Source organism: Tachyglossus aculeatus, chromosome 4 (genome assembly GCF_015852505.1).
Source record: "Tachyglossus aculeatus isolate mTacAcu1 chromosome 4, mTacAcu1.pri, whole genome shotgun sequence".
Classification (NCBI taxonomy): domain Eukaryota; kingdom Metazoa; phylum Chordata; class Mammalia; order Monotremata; family Tachyglossidae; genus Tachyglossus; species Tachyglossus aculeatus.
Window position 1 is genome coordinate 52,707,726 of NC_052069.1, and position 27,225 is coordinate 52,734,950.

The following is a 27,225-nucleotide window of genomic DNA, read 5'->3' on the forward strand; positions in this document are numbered from 1 at the left end:
ACTTTCCCATCTCTGTTGACGGCACTACCATCCTTCCCGTCTCACAAGCCCGCAACCTTGGTGTCATCCTCGACTCCGCTCTCTCATTCACCCCTCACATCCAAGCCGTCACCAAAACCTGCCGGTCTCAGCTCCACAACATTGCCAAGATCCGCCCTTTCCTCTCCATCCCAACCGCTACCCTGCTCATTCAAGCTCTCATCCTATCCCGTCTGGACTACTGCATCAGCCTTCTCTCTGACCTCCCAACCTCGTGTCTCTCTCCACTTCAATCCATACTTCATGCTGCTGCCCGGATTATCTTTGTCCAGAAACGCTCTGGGCATATCACTCCCCTCCTCAAAAATCTCCAGTGGCTACCAATCAATCTGCGCATCAGGCAGAAACTCCTCACCCTGGGCTTCAAGGCTGTCCATCACCTCGCCCCCTCCTACCTCACCTCCCTTCTCTCCTTCTACAGCCCAGTCCGCACCCTCCGCTCCTCCACCGCTGATCTCCTCACCGTACCTCGCTCTCGCCTGTCCCGCCATCGTCCCCCGGCCCACGTCATCCCTGGGGCCTGGAATGCCCTCCCTCTGCCCATCCGCCAAGCTAGCTCTCTTCCTCCCTTCAAGGCCCTGCTGAGAGCTCACCTCCTCCAGGAGGCCTTCCCAGACTGAGCCCCTTCCTTCCTCTCCCCCTCGTCCCCCTCTCCATCCCATCTTACCTCCTTCCCTTCCCCACAGCACCTGTATATATGTTTGTACATATTTTTTACTCTATTTATTTTATTTGTACATATCTATTCTATTTATTTTGTTAGTATGTTTGGTTTTGTTCTCTGTCTCCCCCTTTTAGACTGTGAGCCCACTGTTGGGTAGGGACTGTCTCTATATGTTGCCAATTTGTACAGTGCTCTGCACATAGTAAGCGCTCAATAAATACGATTGATGATGATGATACATGGTAATCAGGTTGTCCCATGTGGGGCTCACCATCTCAATTCCCATTTTACAGGAGAGGGAACTGAGGCACAGAGAAGTGAAGTGACTTCCCCAAGGTCACACAGCAGAAAGGATTAGAACCCACGTCCTCTGATTCCCAAGCCCGTGGTCTTTCCACTAAGCCATGCTGCATCTCTAGTCTGTGTTACCGTGGAAAAGTCACAACTCTGGTCCTCAGTTGCCTTATCTGAAAAATAGGGATTCAGTACCTGACCTTTCTCCTCAGACTCTGAGCCCCACGTGGGACCCAATTATCTTATCCCTAGATAGATTACTCGGCACATAGTATGCGCTTAAATACCACAATTATTACTATTAGACTTCTGAACATCCAAAAATGAGAATCTCAGCTTCAAGGATCTCCATCACTTCACCCCCTCCTACTTCACCTCCCCTCTCTTGAAAAACCCTCTCTTGACCCCACCTCACCTTCTAGTTATCGCCCCATCTCCCTCCTACCATTCCTTTCCAAACTCGTTGAACGAGTTGTCTACATGCACTGCCTCGAATTCCTCAACACCAACTCTCTCCTCGGCCCCTCCAGCCTGGCTTCCGCCCCCTACATTCCATGGAAACTGCCCTCTCAAAGGTCACCAATGACCTTCTGCTTGCCAAATCCAATGGCTCATACTCTATCTTAATCCTCCTCGACCTCTCAGCTGCCTTCGACACTGTGGACCACCCCTTTCTCCTCAACACGCTATTCGACCTTGGCTTCACAGACTCCGTCCTCTCCTGGTTCTCCTCTTATCTCTCCGGTCATTCATTCTGTCTCTTTTGCAGGCTCCTCCTCCCCCTCCCACCCCCTTCCTGTAGGGGTTCCCCAAGGTTCAGTTCTTGGTCCCCTTCTGTTCTCGATCTACACTCACTCCCTTGGTGACCTCATTCGATCCCACGGCTTCAACTATCATCTCTACGCTGATGACACCCAGATCTACATCTCTGCCCCTGCTCTCTCCCCCTCCCTTCAGGCTCACATGTCCTCCTGCCTTCAGGACATCTCCATCTGGATGTCTGCCCGCCACCTAAAACTCAACATGTCCAAGACTGAACTCCTTGTCTTCCCTCCCAAACCCTGCCCTCTCCCTGACTTTCCCATCACTGTTGACGGCACTACCATCCTTCCCGTTTCACAAGCCCACAACCTTGGTGTCATCCTCGACTCCGCTCTCTTATATATATTTGTACAGATCTATTATTCTATTTTACTTGTACGTATTTACTATTCAATTTATTTTGTTAACAATGTGCATATAGGATATGAAAAGGGAGGGCGTTGCAGTCCAAAGGCAGGACATGGGCGAGAGGTTGGCAGCAAAATAGATGAGGTCAAGGTACAGTGAATAGGTTAGCATTAGAGGAGCTAAGTGCAGCACTTAGAACAGTGCTTGGCACATAGCTTAATAAATGCCATTATTATTATTATTATGCAGGCTGTGTTGCAGTAGGAGAGTAATTAGATGAGGTAGGAGGGGGCAAGGTGATTGAATGATTTAAAGCCTCTTATAAGGAGTTTGTTTGATGCCAGGGTAGATGGCCAACCACTGAGGTTTTTTGAGGAGTGGGGAAACATATCTTGAGCATCTTTGTAGAAAAATGATTCAGGCAGCAGAGTGAAGCATGGCCTGGGGAGGGGAGACATGTGGACTGAGACTGTGTCTAATCTGATTGCCCTGCATCTGCCCCAGGGCTTGTTAAATACTAAGTGCTTAACAAATACTACCATTATCACTGATATTTTTACCAGGATCTAAAGGGGAAGGAGGCTTGGTGTTCAAAACAAACATTGCAGACATAAAAGTAGCCAATGCCATATCTGTACTGGGCAGGGAAGGGGCCAGTGCAAAACCAGCTGCCCAGTATGAAACTGGGTGATGCCTTGGGTCCTACTATACACTTCTCTAATCTTGCCTGAGTATGTTGGAGGCAGAAGGCTTCCCTTTATTGAGTTCTCTTACCCTGAACTTTTTATCTTTATCCTTCTCCTCCACTCCCATTTGCCCTCAACCCCCAGAGCATCAGGAGAAAAGGAAAGGAGGAAGGAAAATCCCATGAAAGGAAAACATTTTCTATTGATTAGACATTTTTACATTTGCATTTTCTAATCAGTAGCATTCACTGAGTGTTGACTCTTTGCAGAGTATTGTATCAGGCTGGTGAGAGAGTACAATGGTGTTAGTAGACACAATCCCATGGCTCAGTGGAAAGAGCACATACTTCGGAGTCATAGGTCATGGGTTCAAATCCCAGCTCTGCCAATTGTCAGTTGTGTGACTTTGGGCAAGTCACAACTTCTCTGTGCCTCCATTACCTCATCTGTAAAATGGGGATTAAGACTTTGAGCCCCCTGTGGGACAACCTGATTATCTTGTAACCTCCCCAGTGCTTAGAACATAGCAAGTGCTTAATACATGCCATCATTATTATTATATTATTCCTTCCCTCATGGAGCTTACAAGACTGCAAGCTCATTATGGGAAGGGAATGTGTCTGTTTATTGTTGTATTGTACTCTCTCAAGTGCTTAGTACAGTGGTCTGCACACAGTAAGCACTCAATAAATACAATTAAATTAATGAATGATCTACTACTGCTGGCCTGGATGCCCTGGAAATCCAAGGGCCAGGAAAGGGAACATGAAGGTGCAGTCTCAATCAGCTGAAGTTGGGGTTTTTAAGGTGGTAGATCACTCTATAACTATGTGGTTTCTAGAAACACAGATATTTTATTGTCACCAGAAATTTTAGTCCCATGGAGATGTGAATTGAAAACGAATTTTTCAATGAACTGACTCCTTTAAAGCATACTCTTTCACGGTGTAGACTGCATAATGATAACGATTCTCTGGAGAATATAGATGCTAATTCACATAGTGTTAATCACTTCACCTCTCACCCAATCTCAGCACCAAAACAATATAGATTTGTCTAATTTCCTTTAACTGTGGTAGTTGGGATATTTGCATAGCTTCTCTATGCATATCAAAGTTAAGCAAGCAGCCTCAGAAGCCTAGAAGTGATCCTTTTTAACCTATAGAAAAGATTAATGTCTATTCCCTACAACCACAAAAAGCAAATATATACAAATCCTGTTTGTTTCAGAATTTCAAGTTCTCTGTTAAATGGACAAAATTTAAAGCCGCAAGGGACCTGGCTGAAGTGTCTTCACCTATTATGAAACCTATGAAAAACCTTTATTTTTGTTTCTTATAAGACAGCAAGTTCTGGGGCATTTTTGCAACTACAAGGAAATAAAGCAAATTTACTCCATTTAATGTTTACCCTCTCTCACTCTCTTCTAAACAATGCAAAGTGAGGGTGGGATAGGTTTACCAGATTTGCACAGAGTGAAAAACTATTGCAAAAAGAAATTTGCTTTGTTGGGCAGAGTGATTTTGATGACCTTCCTCCAAAATAAAAATGAAATAAAACTGAGCTGAAATAAAGCTGGGTTCCAGGAAATTATGAACAACAACAACAACAACAACGAATTTATGCAAACGCCACTTGTGAAGCCTGGTGACAATGATGTTACTCTAGTGATATAGAAGGTGGCAACCACTTTGAGGTGGCCCTCAAAATCCAAGTTTGATTTTGGAAAACAAAGGATAACCATGTTGCAACAGAATCAAAGAAGATTCAAACAAAACATCTGCAAGCAGCATAGGTATACCAATAGGTATACTTGTATGCATCAGTAAAATTCCCTGGAAACAGAAATGTGAAGAAGAGTTGTTGGTTTTTTGTTGGTTTTTTTTACTACAGATCTGTAAAATATGTCTTTGCCCTCTGTTAGCATTTTAGTTCTACAGCTCTGTTAGAGAAAAGTTGACAGCAGGAAACGATCCATATGGACCAACTCCCTGAAGAAGTCATTTGAAAAATGCCACAATAGAAAATGAGAACAAGACTGCATTTATAGAATCTCTCTCAAGAGCTCAAATCACTTTACAGACATTGTATCATCCCTCTTCCAGTACCCACTTGTGGCCTCTATATATCCCAAACGTACAAATTTCCCAGAAAAGGAACTTAAATCCTATAAAGGTTCAGTAATATTTCCACTACCATTTTCAGTCCAGAGGTAAATCAGGCATGGGAAACATCTCTTTCATCATTTAATACTAGCATTTATTGAGCACTAAGCACCACATTACCACCTGGAAAGTACAGACTAGCAAAGTGATGTAATCTCTTCCCACAAGGAGCTCACTCTAACAGAGGAACATAAAAATATTTACAACTCAAGAGGACGAAAATACATTTAAAAAAACATAGGGTGCAAATAATTTCATCTACTCCAGCATTCTAAACAAGAAAGATATTCTACAAGCTAATACATCACGCAAGAAATGGATACACTGAGTTTGCAGCTTACCTGCTCAACCAATGAAGGGCTATTTTGTGGTTTGGATTACCCCAATTAAAACTTCAGGAGACACCCCTTCTTAAGAATAATAATAATAATGATGGCATTTGTTAAGCGCTTACTATGTGCAGAGCACTGTTCTAAGTCCTGGGGGGGACACAATGTGATCAAGTTGTCCCATGTGGGGCTCACAGTCTTAATCCCCATTTTTACAGATGAGGCAACTGAGGATCAGAGAAGTTAAGTGACTTGCCCAAGGTCACACAGCAGACTTGTGGTGGAGCCAGGATTCGAACCCATGACCTCTGACTCCAAAGCCTGTGCTCTTTCCACTGAGCCACGCTGCTTCTTGGCTTGGTTCTTTCCGGCAAGATCTTATTGGTGGGCAAATCTGCCTTTTTTAAGTAGTATTTATTAAGTGCTTACTATGTGTCAGGAATTGTACCAAGAGCTGGAGTACAAAGAAAATAATCAGGTTGGACACAGTCCATGTCCCCCATGGGGCTCAACAATCAATCCCCATTTTACAGACGAGGTAACTTAAGGCAAAGAGAAGTAACTTGACCAAGGTCACATAGACAAATGGTGGAGCCAAGATAATAGCCCAGGTCCCTGGGGCTCACAAGCCTATACTATTCTTACTAGGCCAAGCTGAGTCCCTCAGAACTAAATCTGGTAATTGGGCATGTGGGCACTCACAGCCTACTCTATCTTGATTGTCATGGCTGCAGGCATCCTGTTGCCCTGGTCTCCTGACAACCAGTCCTGTGTTCCTTCTGCAACAAAAGCAGAAACTTTACAGAAAATGGCACCAGAAACTGCTTGGGACACCATTTGGATGGGATTGCTGAAGGTTGGGGTGGAAGGGAGGAGGTATTTTTCTCCCCTTATGAGCATGCAGAGTTATGCCATCCAATAATAAACTGGAAACAAGTGGGAAGTATAGCAGAAAATACATTTCCTCCTACAGCTTGTCTGTAGATGTCATGCTTTCTTGGAACTGGGTTGGGTAGGGGAGTAGACAGTAGGGGTCCAGGCTCCAGCTCCAGGATAATTGGGAAAAAATGGGTGGTCTTCAGGGAAATGGGCATTAGGGAGGCATTAGCAATGCAAGGTGAGGCTAGAGAACCTTCCTGGGGCTTTTTTTTTTCCTGCTTGCCTAGGAATCCCCAGGATAAACCTTGTCATGTACTTAATCAATCCTGCTGACTCCCCCTTTCCCAATTTTACCCCTTCTTCACTAGCGCAACTATATCCAAGTCTTAGTTACCTTCAAAAAGGGAATTATAGCTTGGTAAAGCTGCTTCAAATGGTCAATCCTTGGCAAATGTGCCAAACATGAAGATTTCTGTCCAGGAAGTCAGATTGGTTTCACGGCACCCATGAAACAGGAGGAAAAATGGAAGTGGAAGTAGTCGCAATTGATTCATGATTCTCTCTAACTCAGTAGCATAAAACATGAATAACATTGAAAGGATAAAGGAAGTGTCTGCCAAGTCAACCCATCACATTACATATTCCTAAAGTCTTTAAATAAAGATTGCTTGCATAGAATAAAAGTTGGAAATATACTTTGTGAAACTCAAAAGTTATTGAATACTTCACAGAATTTCCTGATGCTTTCAAGGTGTTCTAACACTTGTTTAAATAATAAGTAGTGGCTACAAATAGCATGGCCTGGGAGAAAAAGCAGGGGCTTAGGAGTCAGAGGATCTGGACTCTAAAATCTAATTCTAACATTTGCCTGCTGTGTGATTATTCATTCAATCATATTTATTGAGCACTTACTGTGTGCAGAGCAATGTACTAGGAGCTTGGAAAGTATAATTCAGCAATAGAGACAATCCCTGCCCACAAGAAGCTTATAGTTTAGAAGGGGGGAGAAAGACAACAAGTAAACAGGCATCAATAGCATCAATATAAATAGAATTATAGATAGATACACACATCAAAACAAGTAAACTGGCATTAATATAAATACATAGGATTATAGATATGTAAATACATACACAAGTGCTGTGGGGTGGGGGGTAAAGGGAGCAAGTTGGGGCAGTGGGGAAAGGAGGGGGGCTGAGGAAAAGGGGGCTTAGTCTGGGAAGGCCTCTTGGAGAAGGTGAGACTTCAGTAGGGCTTTGAAGGGGGGGGAAGTGTGATTGTTTGGCAGATTTGAGGAGGGAGGGCATTCCAGGCCGGAGGTAGGACGTGGGCCAGGGGTCGACGGCGGGACAGGCAAGAACGAGGCCCAGTGAGAAGGTTAGCAGCACTAGAGGAGCAGAGTGTATGGGCTGGGCTGGAGAAGGAGAGAAGGGAGGTGAGGTAGGAGGGGAAAGGTGATGAAGAGCTTTGAAGCCAACAGTAAGGAGTTTTTGCTTGATACGGAGGTTGAGAGGAAACCACTGGAGACTTTTGAGGAGGGGGGTGACATGCCCAGAACGTTTCTGTAGAAAGATAATCCAGGCAGCAGAGTGAAGTGTAGATTGAAATGGGGAAAGGCAGGAGGTTGAGAGGTCAGAACGGATGCTGATGCAGTAATCCAATCGGGATAGGATGAGTGATTGTACTAACATGGTAGCGGTTTGGATGGAGAGAAAAGGGTAGGTCTTGGCAATGTTATCTGTGCCTCAGTTCCCTCATCGATAAATGGAGTTCTATATTCAAAATGTCTTTTCTCTCCCCTAAACTGTGAGCCCCATGTGGGACAGGTACTGTTCTACCTGATTATATTGTATTTAGTCCAGTCTTGGCACTAAGTACGATTGAATGAAAGTATAAGCACTCAAATACCATAATAATCATTATTATGAGAAGCAGCGTGGCTCAGCGGAAAGAGCCCGGGCTTTGGAGTCAGAGGTCATGGGTTCGAATCCCAGCTCCGCCACGTCTGCTGTGTGACCTTGGGCAAGTCACTTCACTTCTCTGAGCCTCAGTTACCTCATCTGTAAAATGGGGATGAAGACTGTGAGCCCCACGTGGGACAACCTGATCACCTTGTATCCTCCCCAGCACTTAGAACAGTGCTTTGCACATAATAAGTGCTTAAATGTCATCATTATTATTATTATGAGTTTTGACTATGTGGACTCAAGAGCTACCACCTCATGAATTCTGCAACTATAAAACTTGTCCCACAATATTGGTGTGTTGGTTAACATAATGTCTATCTAGAAATAATTACCTGAAACTACAATAGATTGGTGAATATGAACACTCTATACTGGAAAAAAGTGATGATGTGAAACAATTAAAGATAAGTCAATTGTCTGTGTACCTGAATTATTTCACAACTCCTAAAATGGTTTAAAAAAAATGTGGAACAGATTATCTCATTTCAGACCCTCCTGGAGAATCCTGATGTAGACCGCACATTGGATCATAATCTGAGTTCCCAATTTGCACCATACATTGTACTTAGGAGGTACAAAATTTTAAAAGGTACATATTCCTCACCAGCAAGGTATTTACCCACTAATGGTGGAAGCAGCTCTAAAATTATTAACAAATAGAGTAGACAAACTAAATAATTGAATATACAATTAAATAAACATATATAGATGTGCCAAGGATGGGTACAAACTTCCCAAGTGAATAATCTATTTCTCAACTGAGCAAAAATTAGATGGAGAATATAAGGAGAATCAATGAAATTGATCTGATATTAGAGGAAATTGAAGTTTGCATGTTGAATCATTGTCAAGCATGATAGAGAATTAGCAAATGGACAAATGCTGAGGATTCCACGGTGTACAAACTCCATAAATCTATATAATCAAATTAACAACAATTGAAAATACGTGCTATCGGGTTAGACAGGGTTTCATATTTTTTACCTGAACTATTGACTATAAGCAGCACAGAAGACATTCTAGTCCAGCAAGCAGTAAACTGATCATGGAATAGGAGACTGATTTGGAAACAGGAAAATTCTAAAAATTCCAACTACAAGGAAACATCCAGCAAAATTTACCGTTAGCAGACCATGAAAGCACACTTTCAAGTCCCTAAAATTACTAATAGTCCAGCATGTAGTAAACTGTTCATGGAATACGATATTGATTTGGAAACAGGAAAGTTCTGAGAATTCCAACTACAAGGAAATGTCCAGCAAAATTTAACATTAGCAGACCCTGAAACACATTTTCAAGTCCCTTAACGAATTACTAATATCATGACTGCAAAAATCTATGGAATTGCTTCTCACTACTTAATACCCCAGGTCTACCCCACTCATTGTTAATGGACACAGTTTTGTTAGCAGACACCACACTCTAAGCTAAAAATCCCTAATCAATCAATCAATCGTATTTATTGAGCGCTTACTATGTGCAGAGCACTGTACTAAGCGCTTGGGAAGCACAAATTGGCAACATATAAGGACAGTCCCTACCCAACAGTGGGCTCACAGTCTAAAAGGGGGAGACAGAGAACAAAACCAAACATACTAACAAAATAAATAGAGTAATGAATATGTACAAACATATATACATATATACAGGTGCTGTGGGGAAGGGAAGGAGGTAAGAAGGGGTGATAATAATAATAATAATAATAATAATAATTCAATAGATCCTGATACAATATTTTCTACACCAGGAGCTCCAGCATTTTGTTTAAGGAAATCAGTCTGGCCACGATGAGCACGTTAAGAAAGTGTAGTCTGAACAGACATCAGTTCAAAGAATCAGATGTCAAAGTGCCCCCTCTAATGTCCCTTAATCATCACACCGATTAGTCGTTGAATAGTGCTGTGATTAAAAAGACTGCTGCCATTGTACACCTATTCAAGCTACTAGCAATCTATGAATGTTCCACCGATTACCGTTTGAATAGCCTGGCGATTAGAGAGGCAGCTGCCATTGTATGCCCATTCGGAAAACAGCTAAACTCGCAGATCTCCTTGCAATGAACACCAAATAAATGTTTTGCAAAAGGTAAAATATACTGTTCGACGGTAAAGACAATTTAGCTGATTTCTTTTGTGAAGAAAACACTACATTGCCATATATATGACATTTCTTTATTTACAAATACATTAACGAAGTATGTTACTCTATTTTAATATATATTGCCTGTTAAATAGACATTTTTATCTGCCATTATTTTATCATTTATAGCTTATTGACCCACAACAGATTGCCCAATTCACCTTATAGTGATAAATACCATTCACACAGTAAAGATGCATTTAGGTTTTTGACTCCACGATACGAATGATGCATTTTCAAAATTGGTTTGGTCCCAAAAATGTTGCCACTTTTTTGAATTTTTTGAATTTATAAAATGTACCCACTTGGAGATAGCGCATTTTGCTTCACTGAAATATAGGAACTAAACAAAGAACCTAACTACAGGTGCAATGGTAGAAATCATAAATACACTGTCCCCGTTTTCACCTTCACATCAGCTTCCCTAATGCTCATCATCTTTTTGACAATCCTCTTTTCAGCCCTATTATTCTATTCCCCATGAAGCGAAATGTCCAGACATCAACAGGGATTCTCTGAAAGATGGCAGAAATGCTGGGAAGTCCTGACTGTCATTTTTTGAAACCACTGTCTGGGTGGAGAAATGAGGAGAGGTGAATGGCAGAGAGAAGATCAGGGCGTAAAGCAGTTTGCTGTCCCATTATTTAAATGCAGGTGTGGTGTTCCCTAGTGAATACAGCACAAGCCTGGGAATCAGAAGGACCAGGGTTCTAATTCCAGATCCACCACTTGTCTGATGTGTGACCTTGGGCAAGTCATGTATCTTCTCTGTGCCTCCATTACTTCATCCGCAAAACGGTGATTAAGACTGTGAACCCCATGTAGGACAGGGACTGAGTCCAACCCCATCACCTTGTATCTACCTGAGTGCTTAGTGCATTCATTCATTCACTGTATTTATTGAGCACTTACTATGTGCAGAGCACTGCACTAAGTGCTTGGGAAAGTACAATACAACAATCAATAGTGACAATCCCTGTACACAATGAGCTCACAGTCGGGGGTGGGGAGATGGAAGTGGGGAGACAGACATCAATACAAAGAGATATCAATACAATAAATAAAATTAAAGACATATACATATGTGGGGGGGGCAGAGGGAAGAGAAAAAGGAGCAAGTCAATCAATCATATTTATTGAGCACTGACTGTGTGCAGAGCACTGTACTAAGTGCTTGGGAAGTACAAGTTGGCAACATATGGAGACGGTCCCTACCCAACAGTGGGCTCACAGTCTAGAAGGGGGAGACAGAGAACAAAAGAAAACATATTAACAAAATAAATAGAATAGATATGTACAAGTAAAATAAATAGAGTAATAAATACATACAAACATATATACAGGTGCTGTGGGGAAGGGAAGGAGGTAAGGCGGGGGGATGGAAGTCAGGGCCTGGCACACAGTAAATGCTTAACAAATACCACAATTATTATGATTATTATAATAAATAATTTTAGGTCATACAGCAATCTCAATTTCATTACTAGTTCTCATTACATATTGTCCACTAAACTGTGAGCACCTAGAAGGCAGGGATTTTGTCTACCTACTCTATTGCATTCTCCCAGGTGCTTAGCATAGTAGTCTGCACACAGTAAGCACTTAAAAAAATAACATTGCCTGCTTGTACCCACCTCAGCACTTAGTACAGTGCTTGGCACATAGTAAGGAAATAAATACCATTATTATTATTGGTTTTGATTTATTGATTGCTAAAGCACTGGGTGGGGGTTTGGGAGGGAAAACACACTTCCAGGTTACTCTAGCAATACCCTATAGGGCATGCTATATTTCTTTTTCCTCCCTTTAAGTTATTTAATGTCTATAAGCCCCTTAATAATAATGACAATAGTTATGGTATTTGCTAAGCATTTACTAGATGCTAGGCACTAAGTGCTGGGGTGGACACAAGCAACTCAGGTCTGACAACAGTCTTTGTACCACCAGGGGTTCTCAGTCTTAAACCCCATTTTACAGATGAGGTAACTGAGGCCCAGATAAGTGAATCAATCAATCGTATTTATTGAGCACTTACTGTGTGCAGAGCACTGTACTAAGTGCTTGGGAAGTACAAGTTTAAAACATATAGAGACGGTCCCTACCCAACAGTGGGCTCACAGTCTAGAAGAGGGAGACAGAGAACAAAACCAAACATATTAACAAAAAAAAATAAATAGAATAAATATGTACAAGTAAAATAGAGTAATAAATATGTACAAACATATATACATATATACAGGTGCTGTGGGGAAGGGAAGGAGGTAAGGTCGGGGGGTGGAGAGGGGGAGGAGGGGGAGAGGAAGGATGGGGCTCAGTCTGGGAAGTGAAGTTGCATGCCCAAGGCCACACAGCAGACAATAATAATAATAGCATTTATTAAGCGCTATGTGCAAAGCACTGTTCTAAGCACTGGGGAGGTTACAAGGTGATCAGGTTGTCCCATGGGGTGGGGTGGGGGGCTCACAGTTTTAATCCCCATTTTACAGATGAGGTAACTGAGGCACAGAGATGTTAAGTGACTTGCCCAAAGTCACACAGCTGACAATTGGCGGAGCTGGGATTTGAACCCATGACCTCTAACCCCAAAGCCCGGGCTCTTTCCACTGAGCCACGCCGCTTCTCGTGTGGCAGAGCTGGGATTAGAACCCAGGGCCTTCTGATTCCCAGGCCCATGTTCTACTACATCATGCTGCTTCTCCAAGGACATGGACCAGAGCCACTAATTCTGTAATCTCCCAAACTCTTAGTACAGTGCCCCGCATAGAATGAGAACTCACCAATAATAATAATAATAATGATAATGGTATTTGTTAAGCACTTACAACATGCCAAGCACTGTTCTAAACACTGGGATAGAAACAAGGTTATCAGGTTGTCCCACATGGGGCTCAGTCTTAATCCCCATTTTACAGATGAGGTAACAGACCTAGAGAAGTTAAGTGACTTGCCCAAAGTCACAAAGCCGACAAGTGGCGGTGCTGGGATTAGAACCCATGACCTCTGACTCTCAAGCCCGTGCTCTTTCCACTAAACCATGCTGTTAAATTCACTGAGGGTCAACACCTCTATTTGCCCTTACATTTGCACTCTTTATTCATCCTGCCCCACCCCCAGAATTTATTTATACATTTGTACTAATGTCCATCACTAATTCTAGGCTGTAAATTTGTTGTGGGCAGGGAATGCATCTACCAACTCTGTTACATTGTACTCTCCTAAACGTTTAGTACAGCATTCTGCACACATTAAGTGCTCAAGAAATACGATGTATTGACATTCAAGCAGGCTTCAGGGGAAAGGTCAGGACAATTCTGAGACACCAACCGGCAATCTGGAGACACCATTTCTCTATAAATGTCTCCAGTGTTGTACTGAGTCCTTCCTTTTTTACACTTCATTCTTAGCTGGAGCACCAGATTTCCAAATCTATAAATTGCTTTCTCCTGTTTCTTCCTGCCACCTTGAAATCTCAAACATGTGAGATTCACACATTAAAACACCTATATGACATGAGCAGTAGAACCAGATGTGCTCAAGCTGATTTTAGCTTAAAGATGAGATGTGTCTTTCTTTTCCTAGCTATGCTAGATCAAAAAGTGAGACAGTTGAAGTGCATCTTGAAGTTCAAACTCAGTAATTCACTTTAATCATGCATGGATGGCTTAGCAGAATATAAATATGGATCCAGGATTAACCAGCTGGGAAGAGTTTACAGACCAAAGCTCCACTCCCATTCACACAAAATTATATATTTTTTTCTACATTACCTCAGTAGTCTGAGGCGCTTAGAACAGTGCTTGGCACATAGTAAGTGCTTAAATACCATCATTATTCATCTCAAACTACATATTTACACATAGTACTTGGGTTACTGTAGAAATTCAGAGTGGAAGACTCACATTCACCAGCAGACTACTCCTTGCAACTATCTTCACATTTCAAAGGCTATGGCCTAAAATAACTCACAGAAACTCAGCAAACTTGGTTCTGGAAATAGGGCCCTCAAATGGCACTAACTAAAGTTTATCCTAACATGCTTTGCTATTTTACCATGAATTTTGGTTGTTCTAAATAGCACTTCCTAAAAACGTATTTGATTTATATTTTTCAGTGATTATCCTGACAACATGCCAGTTCTTTGGTCCAGTGGAAAGAACATACATTTGGGACTCAGAAAACTAGACTACAAGATTCTTGTAGACATAGTCTATGTCACTTTTGTTCTGTACTTCCTGAGCATTCAGTACAGTGCACTGTGTCAAATGGGCAAAATCACTACTACTACAACCACTATTAATACTGAAGTCTAGTCCCCTTACTCTTCCAATAAGAGAATGATTGCTGTGACCATGCTCTTGATGGTTAAGGTTTCTGACTGAAAAGCCTAGAAGGAATCCAAACAATTAGCTGATTAATGAGGGTGACAAGGTCCATGCCTGTTCATTTAATTGTATTTATTGAGCACTTACTGTGTGCAGAGCACTGTACTAAGCGCTTGGGAAGTACAAGTGGGAAACATATAGAGACGGTCCCTACCCAGCAACGGGCTCACAGTCTAGAAGGGGGAGACACACAACAAAACATATAAACAGGTGTCAAAATCATCAGAACAGTCACCCCATCCTCATTCATACAGTACATATTCCCTCCCTCTAGACTGTGAGCTCACTGTGGGCAGGAATTGTCACTATTTCTGTATTGTACTTTCCCAAGTGCTTAGTACAATGCTCAGCACATAGTAAGCACTTAATACAACTGAATTACATCTTCATATTTTCTTTTAATGGCCATATCCAATAATAATAATAATAATAATAATAATAATAATATTTGTTAAGCACTTACTATGTGCCAGGCACTGTACTAAATGATTCTAGATTGTAAGCTCCTTGTGGGCAGGGAATGTGGCCATGTTGAATTGTACTCTCCTGATCACTTAATTCACAGTGCTTTACACATTATAATTGCTCAGTAGATACCACTGATGAAACTGCAGCACAGCATCGGCATAATAATAATTAATAACTATGGTGTTTAGTGCTTATGTGTCAAGCACAGTTCCAAGCTCTGAGGTACATACGAGTTCATCACAGTCTTCTCTGATCACTTTGGTCATAAGAGAAGCAGCGTGGCTTCATGGAAAAAGTCCAGGCTTGGGAGTTAACTTCTCTGTGCCTCAGTTACCTCATCTGTAAAATGGGGATTAAGACTGTGAGCCCCACATGGGACAACCTGATCACCTTGTATCCTCCCCAGCACTTAGAACAGTGCTTTGCACATAGCGCTTAACAAATGCCATCATTATTATTATTATTATTATTATTATGTGGGACAGGGATTGTGTCCAACCTGATTTGCTTGTATCCACCCCAGCGCTTAGTACAGCGCCTGGCACATAATAAACACTTAAATACCATAATAATCACAATCATATTAAATTATAATATTGAAAGCACTTTTTGGAAAAATAAAAACAAATTAAAGATATGGTTCTCATTCTTAAGGTGAGAGGTAGGGTTCATGCAAAAGTACAAGCAGGAAATTAGACCAGAACACACATTTCTGGTTTTCAAGTCTCAAGACAATATTTTACAAAGGTACGTACACTGATTTTCCAAGAGACCTCTGTGCTGGAACACAAGTCAGTGGTTTAACTAAGAGTATGAGGGAGGAGGAATTATGTGGGAAGAAGGAAGTTTTTCCATAGAGCTTGGAAGAACAGGACATAAGATAATTAAGCAGAAAAGTAGGAGGGTATTCCATATGGAGGAAATGGCATTACAAAGGAATAGAGAGGATGAAAAAAGTTATTGTGGGAGATGATGCACTGGTGGAGTGGAAATCTCAAAATAACGGATGCTGGGGGAAAAATTGGGGATTAGCTAAGAAGAAATCTGGGTTTAGAATTTTAATTTGATGTGTGGCAATTGGGAATAATTATTAGCTTTCAAAGTTGTGTCCTCATAAAATTAAAAACTAGTATCTTGGCCTAGTGGAAAGAGTATGGGAGGCAGGACCTGGGTTCTGAATCTGGTTCTGCCACGTGACCTTGGGCAAATCATTTAATTTTTCTGTGCCTCATGTACCTCACTGAAAAATGGGGACTCAATACCCGTTCTCTCTCCTACTTAGACTGTGAGCCCCATGTGGGACCAGATGATCTTTTATTTACCCCAGCACTTAGCACAGTGCTTGGCATATAGTAGGCAGCTAACAAATACCACTATTATTATTATTTTTGAGAATAATCAATGATTTTTGCTGCTTTGTCTGTGATTGCAGTGGGGAAGGGTTGGGAGAAATAACCAGTAGCGGGCTGTTGTAATAATCGAGGCAGGGCCAAATTAGCCTTCCAATTTACCCCCAAAATTTTCCATGGTTAAACCAGTCGATCAAATTTATTGAGTTCTTACTGTGTGCCGAGCACTGTACAAAGAGCTTGGCAAAGTTATCATGTTCCTCTTTCAACATACTCACACGTATATCTACAGAACAAGAGCACAGAACCCAGGAACTTGTCTATGGTTCCATAATGCATGGGCAATTTTGTGAATTCAAAAAAAGAATTCTGATTCACCTATACTATGGCCACACCTAGCAGATGATTCAAGTTTATAGAATCATCCCTCAATTATACTGAGAGCATAACATTCTATAAAGCCCACTGAAAGTGGTTACCTCACAATGAGATCAAGCTCTGACATAAGAAAAATTATTCTGCTCTTTGAAAAATTGACAAGAAAAAAACCCCTATCAATCCTATCTATCTCCTTTAAGGATGAGGATCCATTCCTCTTAAATGATGGTATCTTCATTCAATTATATGTTCATAATGAGAAATCTGTTGAATATACAATTTTAATACTCGCAAAGAATTTTACATTTGTATTACTGAAAAGAATCCTCTGTCATGAGAAGAAAAGTTAAACTAAAACTGTTTTGTGTCAAGTCCAAAATTATTTTAACATTATTTCCCCAGAGAGGTAATTTGAGAAAAATCTAACAGAAGGATAAGATACTTACAATGAAACATTCCCCCAGGCAATAATAGTTCAGAAATTTTCTAGTGAAGGCAACCTATTATAATTAGAAGAGGACATATTTTGTGTGAAATCTCCCACACAATTTGAGTGTCAGACTTAACAGAATTCACCCTCTGATTAGAGTGTCCAGCTCACTCTCCAGTAAATCTTTATTTTTAATATTATGGTATCTGTTGAGACCTTACTACAAGTCAAGCACTGTTATAAGCTCGGTCTGAAACAGTCACTGTCCCATAGTGGGTTTTCAGTCCTACCGTGTATTGTAGTTTTCCAAGAACTTAGTACAGTGTTCTGCACATAGTAAGAGTTCAATAAATACAAGTGATAGATAAGTATAGAAGGGAGAACAGATATTTAATCCCTATTTTATAGTTGAGAAAAAGGTCACGGAAATTAAGTGATTTGTCTATGCTCACACAGCAGGTGGTTGTCAAAGCTAGAATTAGAACCCAGGTCCTCTGACTCCTAGGCCTGTTTTCTTTCCACTAGGCAATGCTGCTTCTCTAATTCATTCATTCAGTTATATTTACCAAGTGCTTATTGTGTGTACTCTCCCAAGCTCCTAGTACAATACAACCATAGGCACATTCTCTGTCCACAACAAGGTTACTCCAACCTCAAATCACTAGTGTTTATGACAGAATATGAGGCGATGTTTTGCCACTGATATGGAATTTAGGGAGAGCAGGAAGTCCTAGCCTTAGCCAGCCATTCTGGTTTTATGTAATAGAGGCAGCAGCAGAATAGATAAGGGGCGGCAGGACTTGGAGTCCCTTGAGTCCTTCCACACCCTCTGAAAATCTACTTCTCATCCTCATCTCCTGGTTCTCTCCCCGTCTGGTTTCAACCTGCCAAATTTGTGGGCCAGGAGGTGGGGCCCCCCAAGACTTTGAATAATAAGAATTATTACGGTATTTATTAAGCATTTACTAGGTGCCAGGCACTGTTCTAAGCTCTGGGGTGGATACAAGCAGATTGGGTTGGACACAGTCCCTGTCCCACGTGGGGCTCCCAGTCTCAATCCCCATTTTCCAGTTGAGGTAAGTGAGGCACAGAAAAGTGAAGTGACTTGCCCCAGGTCACACAGCAGACATGTGGAAGAGTCAGGATTAGAACTCATGACCTTCTGATTCCCAGATCTGTGATCTCTCCACTACACCCTGTTGCTTCTCAGAAAGGAGAGGAGGTTTAGGGATGCAATGATACAGTAATGGAAGGAATGAGATCTGTTCCTTTTAAGCACTTAATATTCACCCCACTTTCTCCCCACAACACTTACACATCTATCTATAATTTATTTTCATATCTGTCTCTCCTCTCTAGACAGTAAGTTCATTATCATTAACTGGTATTTATTGAGTACTTTTTACTATGTGCAGAACATTGTACTAAGAGTTTGGGAGAGTACAGCGCAAGAGTTGGAAAACATGTCCTGTCCATAATGAGTTTACTATCAAAAGGGGAAGACAAACATTAGGATAAATAAATCAGACATACGTACGTAAGTGTTTGGATCCGCAGAGTAGCAGGTTGGATAGAGAGGAAAAGGGAGGATTTTAGTCTTGTGAAGGTAGAATTGAAAAGATTTGGTGGGACTGAATATGGGGGTTGTAAGGGAAAAATGAGTGCAGGATAATGCCCGTGTTATGGGTGGCGAGGTGGAGAGGGTAGTGGTACTATCTACAGTCATGGAAAGGGGAGGGGAGGATGGGGTTTGGGTGGGAAGATAAGGAGCTCTGCCTTGGACAATTTTAGTTTGAGGTGTCAGTGGGACATCCAGCTATAGATATCCTGAAGGCAAGAAGAAAAGCAACCCATGAGAGTGTATGAATTCTCCAAAACAGCTGGGAGACAACATATCTACCAACTCTTTTTACTCTACTCTCCCAAGTGTTTAATGCACAGTAAGCCCTCAAGAAATAAGACTGGCTGAAAGGGAAACTGGTTCTGGAAAATTTGGAAATTTGGCAACTCTAGTGTGGCAGCAGGGCATGTAAGAGATTGACTTTAGCAACAGGCTTAGAATGACTTCTGATGGAATTAGAGAAGTAAAAGTCACTCTTCTGCAGGACAACATTAAGATTGGTGGCTGCTGGCAGAAACTGATTGTTCCAGGTTTCCATTGAAGGTAACGATGAAGTCAGTGGACTGAGAAGGAAAAAACATACCTGAGGACTAAAATTCTCTCTTTCCCCTCCCCACAGTACCTATATATATATATATGTTTGTACAGATTATTCTATTTATTTTACTTGTACATATTTACTATTCTATTTATTTTGTCAATGATGTGCATCTAGCTTTACGTTTATTTAGTCTGATGACTTGACACCTGACCACATGCTTTGTTTTGTTGTCTGTCTCCCCCTTCTAGACTATGAGCCTGTTGTTGGGTAGGAACCGTCTCTATATATTGCCAACTTGTACTTCCCAAGCGCTTAGTACAATGCTCTGCACACAGTAAGCATTCAATAAATACAATTGAATGAATGAATGAATGAATGAATGTACTTTTCCCAGAAACGTCTGGTAATGAGTGTGAACCAAGCTGGTCTCCTAAATGAAGGAGACCTCTCTCCATCTGCTCTCTGTTTGTCTTGCTACAAAAATGTCTGTGGGAAAAGTGCCTGCCCTGGGCCATGTGGAAGTATCACCCTTTATGGAGATTATGGTGTTTCTTAAATGATAATAATAGTGATAGTACTTGTTGAGCGCGTACTATGTGCCGAGCACTGTTCTGATCACTGGGCACTGTTCTAAGCTCTGGAATAATGGTGTTCTTTAAGTGCTTACTATGTGCCAAGCACTGTTCTAAGTGCTGGGGTGGATACAAGGTAATCAGGTTGTCCCACGAGGAGCTCACAGTCTTCATCCCCATTTTACAGATGAGGTAATAATAATAATAATGATGGCATTGATTAAGCGCTATGTGCAAAGCACTGTTCTAAGTGCTGGGGAGGTTACAAGGTGATCAGGTTGTCCCACGGGGGGCTCACAGTCTTAACCCCCATTTTACAGATGAGGTAACAAGCACAGAGAAGTTAAGGAAGTTAAGCACAGAGAAGCAGCGTGGCTCAGTGGAAAGAACACGGGCTTTGGAGTCAGTGGTCGTGGGTTCAAATCCCGGCTCTGCCAATTGTCAGCTGTGTGACCTCGGGCAAGTCACTTAACTTCTCTGGGCCTCAGTTCCCTCATCTGTAAAATGGGGGTTGACTGTGAGCCCCCCGTGGGACAACCTGATCACCTTGTAACCCCCCAGCGCTTAGAACAGTGCTTTGTACATAGTAAGCGCTTAATAAATGCCATTATTATTATTATTATTATTGGACTTGACCAAAGTCACACAGCTGACAAGTGGCGGAGCAGGGATTAGAACCCATGACCTCTGATTCCCCAGCCCGTGCTCTTTCCACTGAACCACACTGAGGCACGTGTTAAAGCTTTTGCAATTGGCAGTTTATCCTTTGGATTTGGTTTGGCTTTCTCCTCTCACCTTCCGAACTTTAAAATTAAACTTGTCTGTGTCTCAGCTCTGCAGACTACGGTCTGCCTAGCATACTGTCTTAGCAGCTGTCACTGTAGGTCATATGGGAAATTTCCATAGTCCTATGGGCTAGGAATCACACACCCTCAAGGCTTCCGAGTCTAACAGTGGCCATCTTATTTTCTGTTGGCTCTCGCCCCCCCTAGAATTGTGGTTCTCTTAGGATTAGGATACCCTAGGGAGAACTCTTTGGGAACTCAGTTCCTTCCTCTGCTCCCTCTCACACTTTCTAACTCCTTTCAATATGTCCTTATAGATTTGGCAGCAAAAAGAAAGGGAATAGGAAGGAGACCTGTTTTTACCCTAACGTGATGATGTTATTGTTAATCCAATTCCTTGGCAAAAATACAACTTCCTTTTTAAGACAAAGGACAACAAATGTGCTTTGGGAAAGGCTCAAAATACTTCTTGGGATTAAGCGCTTATTTTATTTCCCCCTGAAAACAACTTCAAAAGCTCACATCTAAATGAATCAGAATCATTTCAGTAAAGTGTTACCGTGACACTTGAGATGCAAACCTACACGGAGAAAAACATTCTTTTGAGATTTACTGCAGCCAGGATGTTTGGAATAATCACTTTGAGAGGTTTAAAAACAATCACAATTGGATTCCTTTACCACAAACTGCATTTCTAGCATTAAATTCAACTCTTATATTGAATTAACAGGGCTTTCTACACATAATTATGTTGAGCAGTACTTACAAAGCAGTTCCTATCAAGGTTTCTTTTCCAGTGCTTCTTGTCTTGCTTCTTTGCTGCTGTGGAACGTACAGTAGCATGAGATTGTATACGAGGATTTAAGCCCAGAAGATTCTGTAGAAAGAGAAATTATTAATCTCAATTTTGCAACAAAAACATAAAGGCATAAGTGAAAACATAAAATAAATGAGTCCAGCTTTCACAGAGCCTGCAGTTATTCTGTACTGGAGTTCATTAGAGCCACTGGGGATGGTTTCACACCCTGCAGAGGTGGATGAACAATGTTTCCAGCAATTCTCTACACTGATCCCTAGTTGTTGGAAGGACTTCATACTCTTTCCAAAAGGCCTTACTTATCTGAGTTATAATAGGCTTTGGGAGGAACTTTTATTAAAGTGCTAAGGGAAAAAAAAAAAAGAAGAGCTTCTGACCATTCTATAATAAAAATCAGTAATTTTAAACCAATTCCAGCTATAGATATTTTGCTCATCTCACAAAAGCACTGAGAAACTTTCATTAGGAGCCGATAGAGCATGTATAACAAGTAAAAAAATGGCAAATACGTATGATTTTAGTTAAACTCTTTACTTCTTACATAACTCCTTGCATTGTCACCCAAAGTGCCTGCAACAAAAAACTTCAAAGCAATACGCACTACATTTCACTTTCACTGCGTTAAAAAACCCTTTTAACAGAAAATAATATATTAGCTCCATCATAGCACGTGTTCTTCTGTAGTATGGGCACTGGCAATTCCAAGCCCTCTTGCCATTAGTGGCATCTGGAGCCATTTCCTCCACATCCAGTTTGGTATAAGCCCCCTGTCAACCAACTCTGTCGTACTGTACTTTCCCAAGTGCCTAGCACAGCGTTCTGCACACAGTATGCACTCAAGTACCACTGATTGACTGTGCTTAAGACTTTCCCCCGGGCTCAGATTTTCTACAGCGTTATTGCCACCCTTCATAACGATAATAATAATGGTGTTTGTTAAGTGCTTACTGTGTGCCAAGCACTGTTCTAAGTGCTGAGATATATACAAGATATTCAGTTTGGACACAGTCCCTGTCAGACATGGGGCTCACAGTCTCAATCCCCATTTTCCAGATGAGGGAACTGAGGCACAGAAAAGTTAAGTGACTTGCCCAAGGTCACACAGCAGACAAGTGGCAGAGCCCTAACTGAAACATGGCTGTCGCCGGACGACACGGTCTCTTCTGCTGCTCTCTGCAGTGCAGGCCTCTTCTTCTCCCACTCCCCCAGACTCACCGGAAAAGGAGGAGGTGTCGGTTTCCTTCTCGCCCCCCAATGTCGCTTTCGCACTATCCCTCCTCCCCCTTCCCTTTCCTTCCCTTCCTTTGAAGCCCACATTATTCGCCTCTACCACCCCCTCCAGATTCTTGTAGCCGTCATCTACCGCCCTCCGGGCCCCACTTCCAACTTCTTTAACGACTTTGACCCCTTCCTCACATTCCTTCTCTCCTTCTCCATGCCCACTCTGATCCTCGGAGACTTCAATATCCACATGGATATCCCTAACGACTCCTCTGCCGCCCGCCTTCTATCTCTCCTTGACGCTGCCAACCTCTTCCTCCACCCCACCTCACCCACTCACCAACTTGGTCACACCCTCGACCTCATCATCTCCTACCGCTGCACTGTGTCCACCCTCACCAACTCTGTGATCCCTCTCTCTGATCATAATCTTCTCACCTGCCTCCTCACTCACACTCCTTTCCCCTGTAAATCCGTATTACTCCCTCACAGAGATCTCCGCTCTCTGGACCCCACCCATCTTTCGGAGCGCCTCACACCCCACCTCGCCGCCCTCTCCTCTCTACCCAGTCTTGATGATCAGATTACTGCTCTCAACTCTACCCTTTCTACTCAGCTAGACTCGCTCGCTCCCCTTTCCCTTCGCCGCTCTCGCACCACTAACCCACAGCCCTGGATCACTGCCACTGTCCGCCTCCTTCGCTCTTATGCTCGAGCTGCTGAACGCTGCTGGCGAAAGTCTAAACACCATGCCAACCTCGTTCACTTCAAGTTTATCCTTTCCTGCCTTAACTCAGCCCTCTCTTCTGCCAGACAAAACTATTTCTCCTCCCTTATTGACACCCATGCCCATCACCCCCGCCAGCTCTTCCGTACATTCAACTCCCTTCTCAGGCCCCCGGTTCCTCCCCCTCCTCCTTCCCTCACCCCCAACGATCTGGCCTCCTACTTCATTAACAAAATTAAATCCATCAGGTCCGACCTCCCCAAAGTCTTTTCCCCCCTTTCTCCAACCCCCCGGCTCTCAACACTCTCTGCTACTCTCCCATCCTTCCCAGCGGTATCCTCAGAGGAACTCTCCTCCCTCCTCTCAAGTGCTACTCCAGCCACCTGTGCTTCTGACCCCATTCCCTCTCATCTTATGAAATCTCTCGCTCCATCCCTTCTCCCCTCCTTAACTTCCATCTTCAACCGCTCACTCTCCACTGGTTCCTTCCCCTCTGCCTTCAAACATGCCCATGTCTCTCCCATCCTAAAAAAAACCCTCTCTTGACCCCACCTCACCTTCTAGTTATCGTCCCATATCCCTCCTACCATTCCTTTCCAAACTCCTTGAACGAGTTGTCTACACGCGCTGCCTAGAATTCCTCAACAACAACTCTCTCCTCGACCCCCTCCAGTCTGGCTTCCGTCCCCTTCATTCCACGGAAACTGCGCTCTCAAAGGTCACCAATGACCTCCTGCTTGCCAAATCCAACGGCTCATACTCTGTCCTAATCCTCCTCTACCTCTCAGCTGCCTTTGACACTGTGGACCACCCCCTTCTCCTCAACACGTTATCTGACCTTGGCTTCACAGACTCCATCCTCTCCTGGTTCTCCTCTTATCTCTCCGGTCGTTCTTTCTCAGTCTCTTTTGCAGGCTCCTCCTCCCCCTCCCATCCTCTTACTGTGGGGGTTCCCCAAGGTTCAGTGCTTGGTCCCCTTCTGTTCTCAATATACACTCACTCCCTTGGTGACCTCGTTCGCTCCCACGGCTTCAACTATCATCTCTACGCTGATGACACCCAGATCTACATCTCTGCCCCTGCTCTCTCCCCCTCCCTCCAGGCTCGCATCTCCTCCTGCCTTCAGGACATCTCCATATGGATGTCCGCCCGCCACCTAAAGCTCAACATGTCGAAGACTGAGCTCCTTGTCTTCCCTCCCAAACCTTGTCCTCTCCCTGACTTTCCCATCTCTGTTGACGGCACTACCATCCTTCCCGTCTCACAAGCCCGCAACCTTGGTGTCATCCTCGACTCCGCTCTCTCATTCACCCCTCACATCCAAGCCGTCACCAAAACCTGCCGGTCTCAGCTCCGCAACATTGCCAAGATCCGCCCTTTCCTCTCCATCCAAACCGCTACCCTGCTAATTCAAGCTCTCATCCTATCCCGTCTGGACTACTGCACTAGCCTTCTCTCTGATCTCCCATCCTCGTGTCTCTCTCCACTTCAATCCATACTTCATGCTGCTGCCCGGATTATCTTTGTCCAGAAACGCTCTGGACATATTACTCCCCTCCTCAAAAACCTCCAATGGCTACCGATCAATCTGCGCATCAAGCAGAAACTCCTCACCCTGGGCTTCAAGGCTCTCCATCACCTCGCCCCCTCCTACCTCACCTCCCTTCTCTCCTTCTACTGCCCAGCCCGCACCCTCCGCTCCTCCACCACTAATCTCCTCACTGTACCTCGCTCTCGCCTGTCCCGCCATCGACCCCCCGGCCCACGTCATCCCCCGGGCCTGGAATGCCCTCCCTCTGCCCATCCGCCAAGCTAGCTCTCTTCCTCCCTTCAAGGCCCTGCTGAGAGCTCACCTCCTCCAGGAGGCCTTCCCAGACTGAGCCCCTTCTTTCCTCTCCCCCTCGTCCCCCTCTCCATCCTCCCGTCTTACCTCCTTCCCTTCCCCACAGCACCTGTATATATGTATATATGGTTGTACATATTTATTACTCTATTTATCTATTTATTTATTTATTTTACTTGTACATTTCTATCCTACTTATTTTATTTTGTTGGTATGTTTGGTTCTGTTCTCTGTCTCCCCCTTTTAGACTGTGAGCCCACTGTTGGGTAGGGACTGTCTCTATGTGATGCCAATTTGTACTTCCCAAGCGCTTAGTACAGTGCTCTGCACATAGTAAGCGCTCAATAAATACGATTGATTGATTGATTGATTGATTGGATTAGAACTCACGACCTCTGACTCCCAAGCCCAGGCTCTTGTCACTAGGCCGTGCTGTTTCTCCATGTCCCTGGCACCTGCCTGTACTCCAGCCATTTTTCTCTTTTCACCTGACTTGTTAGATTGGGTCATAGTAGAGCATAAAGGCTTCCAGAAGCAGAGGAATGGAAGAGGACAGACAAAATCAAAACAGACCCCCGGCAGGCATAGAAGTAGTTGAAACATTGCTTATGGAGGTCACTTCCATCCCACTTTACAAGTAATGCAGCCCACCCCCAATCCTCCAGAAGTCAAATGGGAAAGAAAATCCTTGGACCTGTATTACAGAACACAATTTAGGAAATCCTGCATCTGAGACGATACGTAATGTGGATGTTTATCAATGGTATCTATGAAATACTCCCAAGTGTTTAGACCAGTACTCTGCACAAAAAGAGATAAAAGAGTCTCTGTTCCTGCCATCTAGTTTTAAACCAGACAGTTCAGCCTTCATTTGGCCTATTCCCTGAGTGGTGTAGATTCAGCATCAAATATATTCATGTCCTTTTCATCCCATGGATATATTCATGTCCATTTCAGGTAAATTAAGAACATGTGCAACAAGATGTGTGATGCCAAAGACAAAGTAATCTAAGGCTTTGAAGATCATGAAATTAAGAATTTTACATCACTAAAGAAAGTATAGGGTCCTGCACATGATATCAAGGCATTTTTGAAAAGTGAAGAATGCTGGTTATGGGTTCAAATCCCAGCTCTGCCACTTGTCAGCTGTGTGACTTTGGGCAAGTCACTTCACTTCTCTGTGTCTCAGTTACCTTATCTGTAAAAATGGGGATTAAAATTGTGAGCCCCATATGGGACAACCTGATCACGTTGTATCCTCCCCAGTGATTAGAACAGTGCTTTGCACATAGTAAGCACTTAACAAGTATCAAAATTATTAAATTATTATTATTATTCCTGTCAACTCAGCTTAACAGCAACGACATTCTCTTTTGTATTTACTCCAGTGCTGGCTCACAATAGTCGCTTAACAAATACCACATTAAGATAATAATCGCAACACACCTTCTGCCAAAGAAGGGGCCCTATGGTTGTTTTTTTTTAGTTTTACAGAAAATATAAAAAGATACATTTCACTGTCTATGCAGCTAACAGTGTTTGAGGTTGCTTACCACAGGTATTGATGAGTGCTATCAGAGAATTTCCTAAGGTTTTTAATCTTAATGGCATCAGTCCCCTCCTGATTCTCCTATCTCAGTGGCACTTAGTACAGTGCTTTGAACACAGTAAGCATTCAATAAATACAACTGAATTGAATGGAGCTGCTCTTTTCAATCTTTCACAGGCTCCTCCTTTGCTTCCCATCCTTTAATGGGGA

At 42.8% G+C, this 27,225-nt stretch overlaps 1 protein-coding gene across 1 annotated transcript in view; it reads right to left on the reverse strand.

The window, feature by feature from the left end:
* Nucleotides 1-27,225, reverse strand: part of DPYD (dihydropyrimidine dehydrogenase) — an 884,509-nt gene that overhangs the window by 803,891 nt on the left and 53,393 nt on the right. Inside the window, exon 2 of the mRNA XM_038745292.1 lies at nucleotides 21,625-21,735. Coding sequence (XP_038601220.1) covers nucleotides 21,625-21,735 — 111 coding nt within the window. The remainder of the gene's footprint in view (nucleotides 1-21,624; nucleotides 21,736-27,225) is intronic.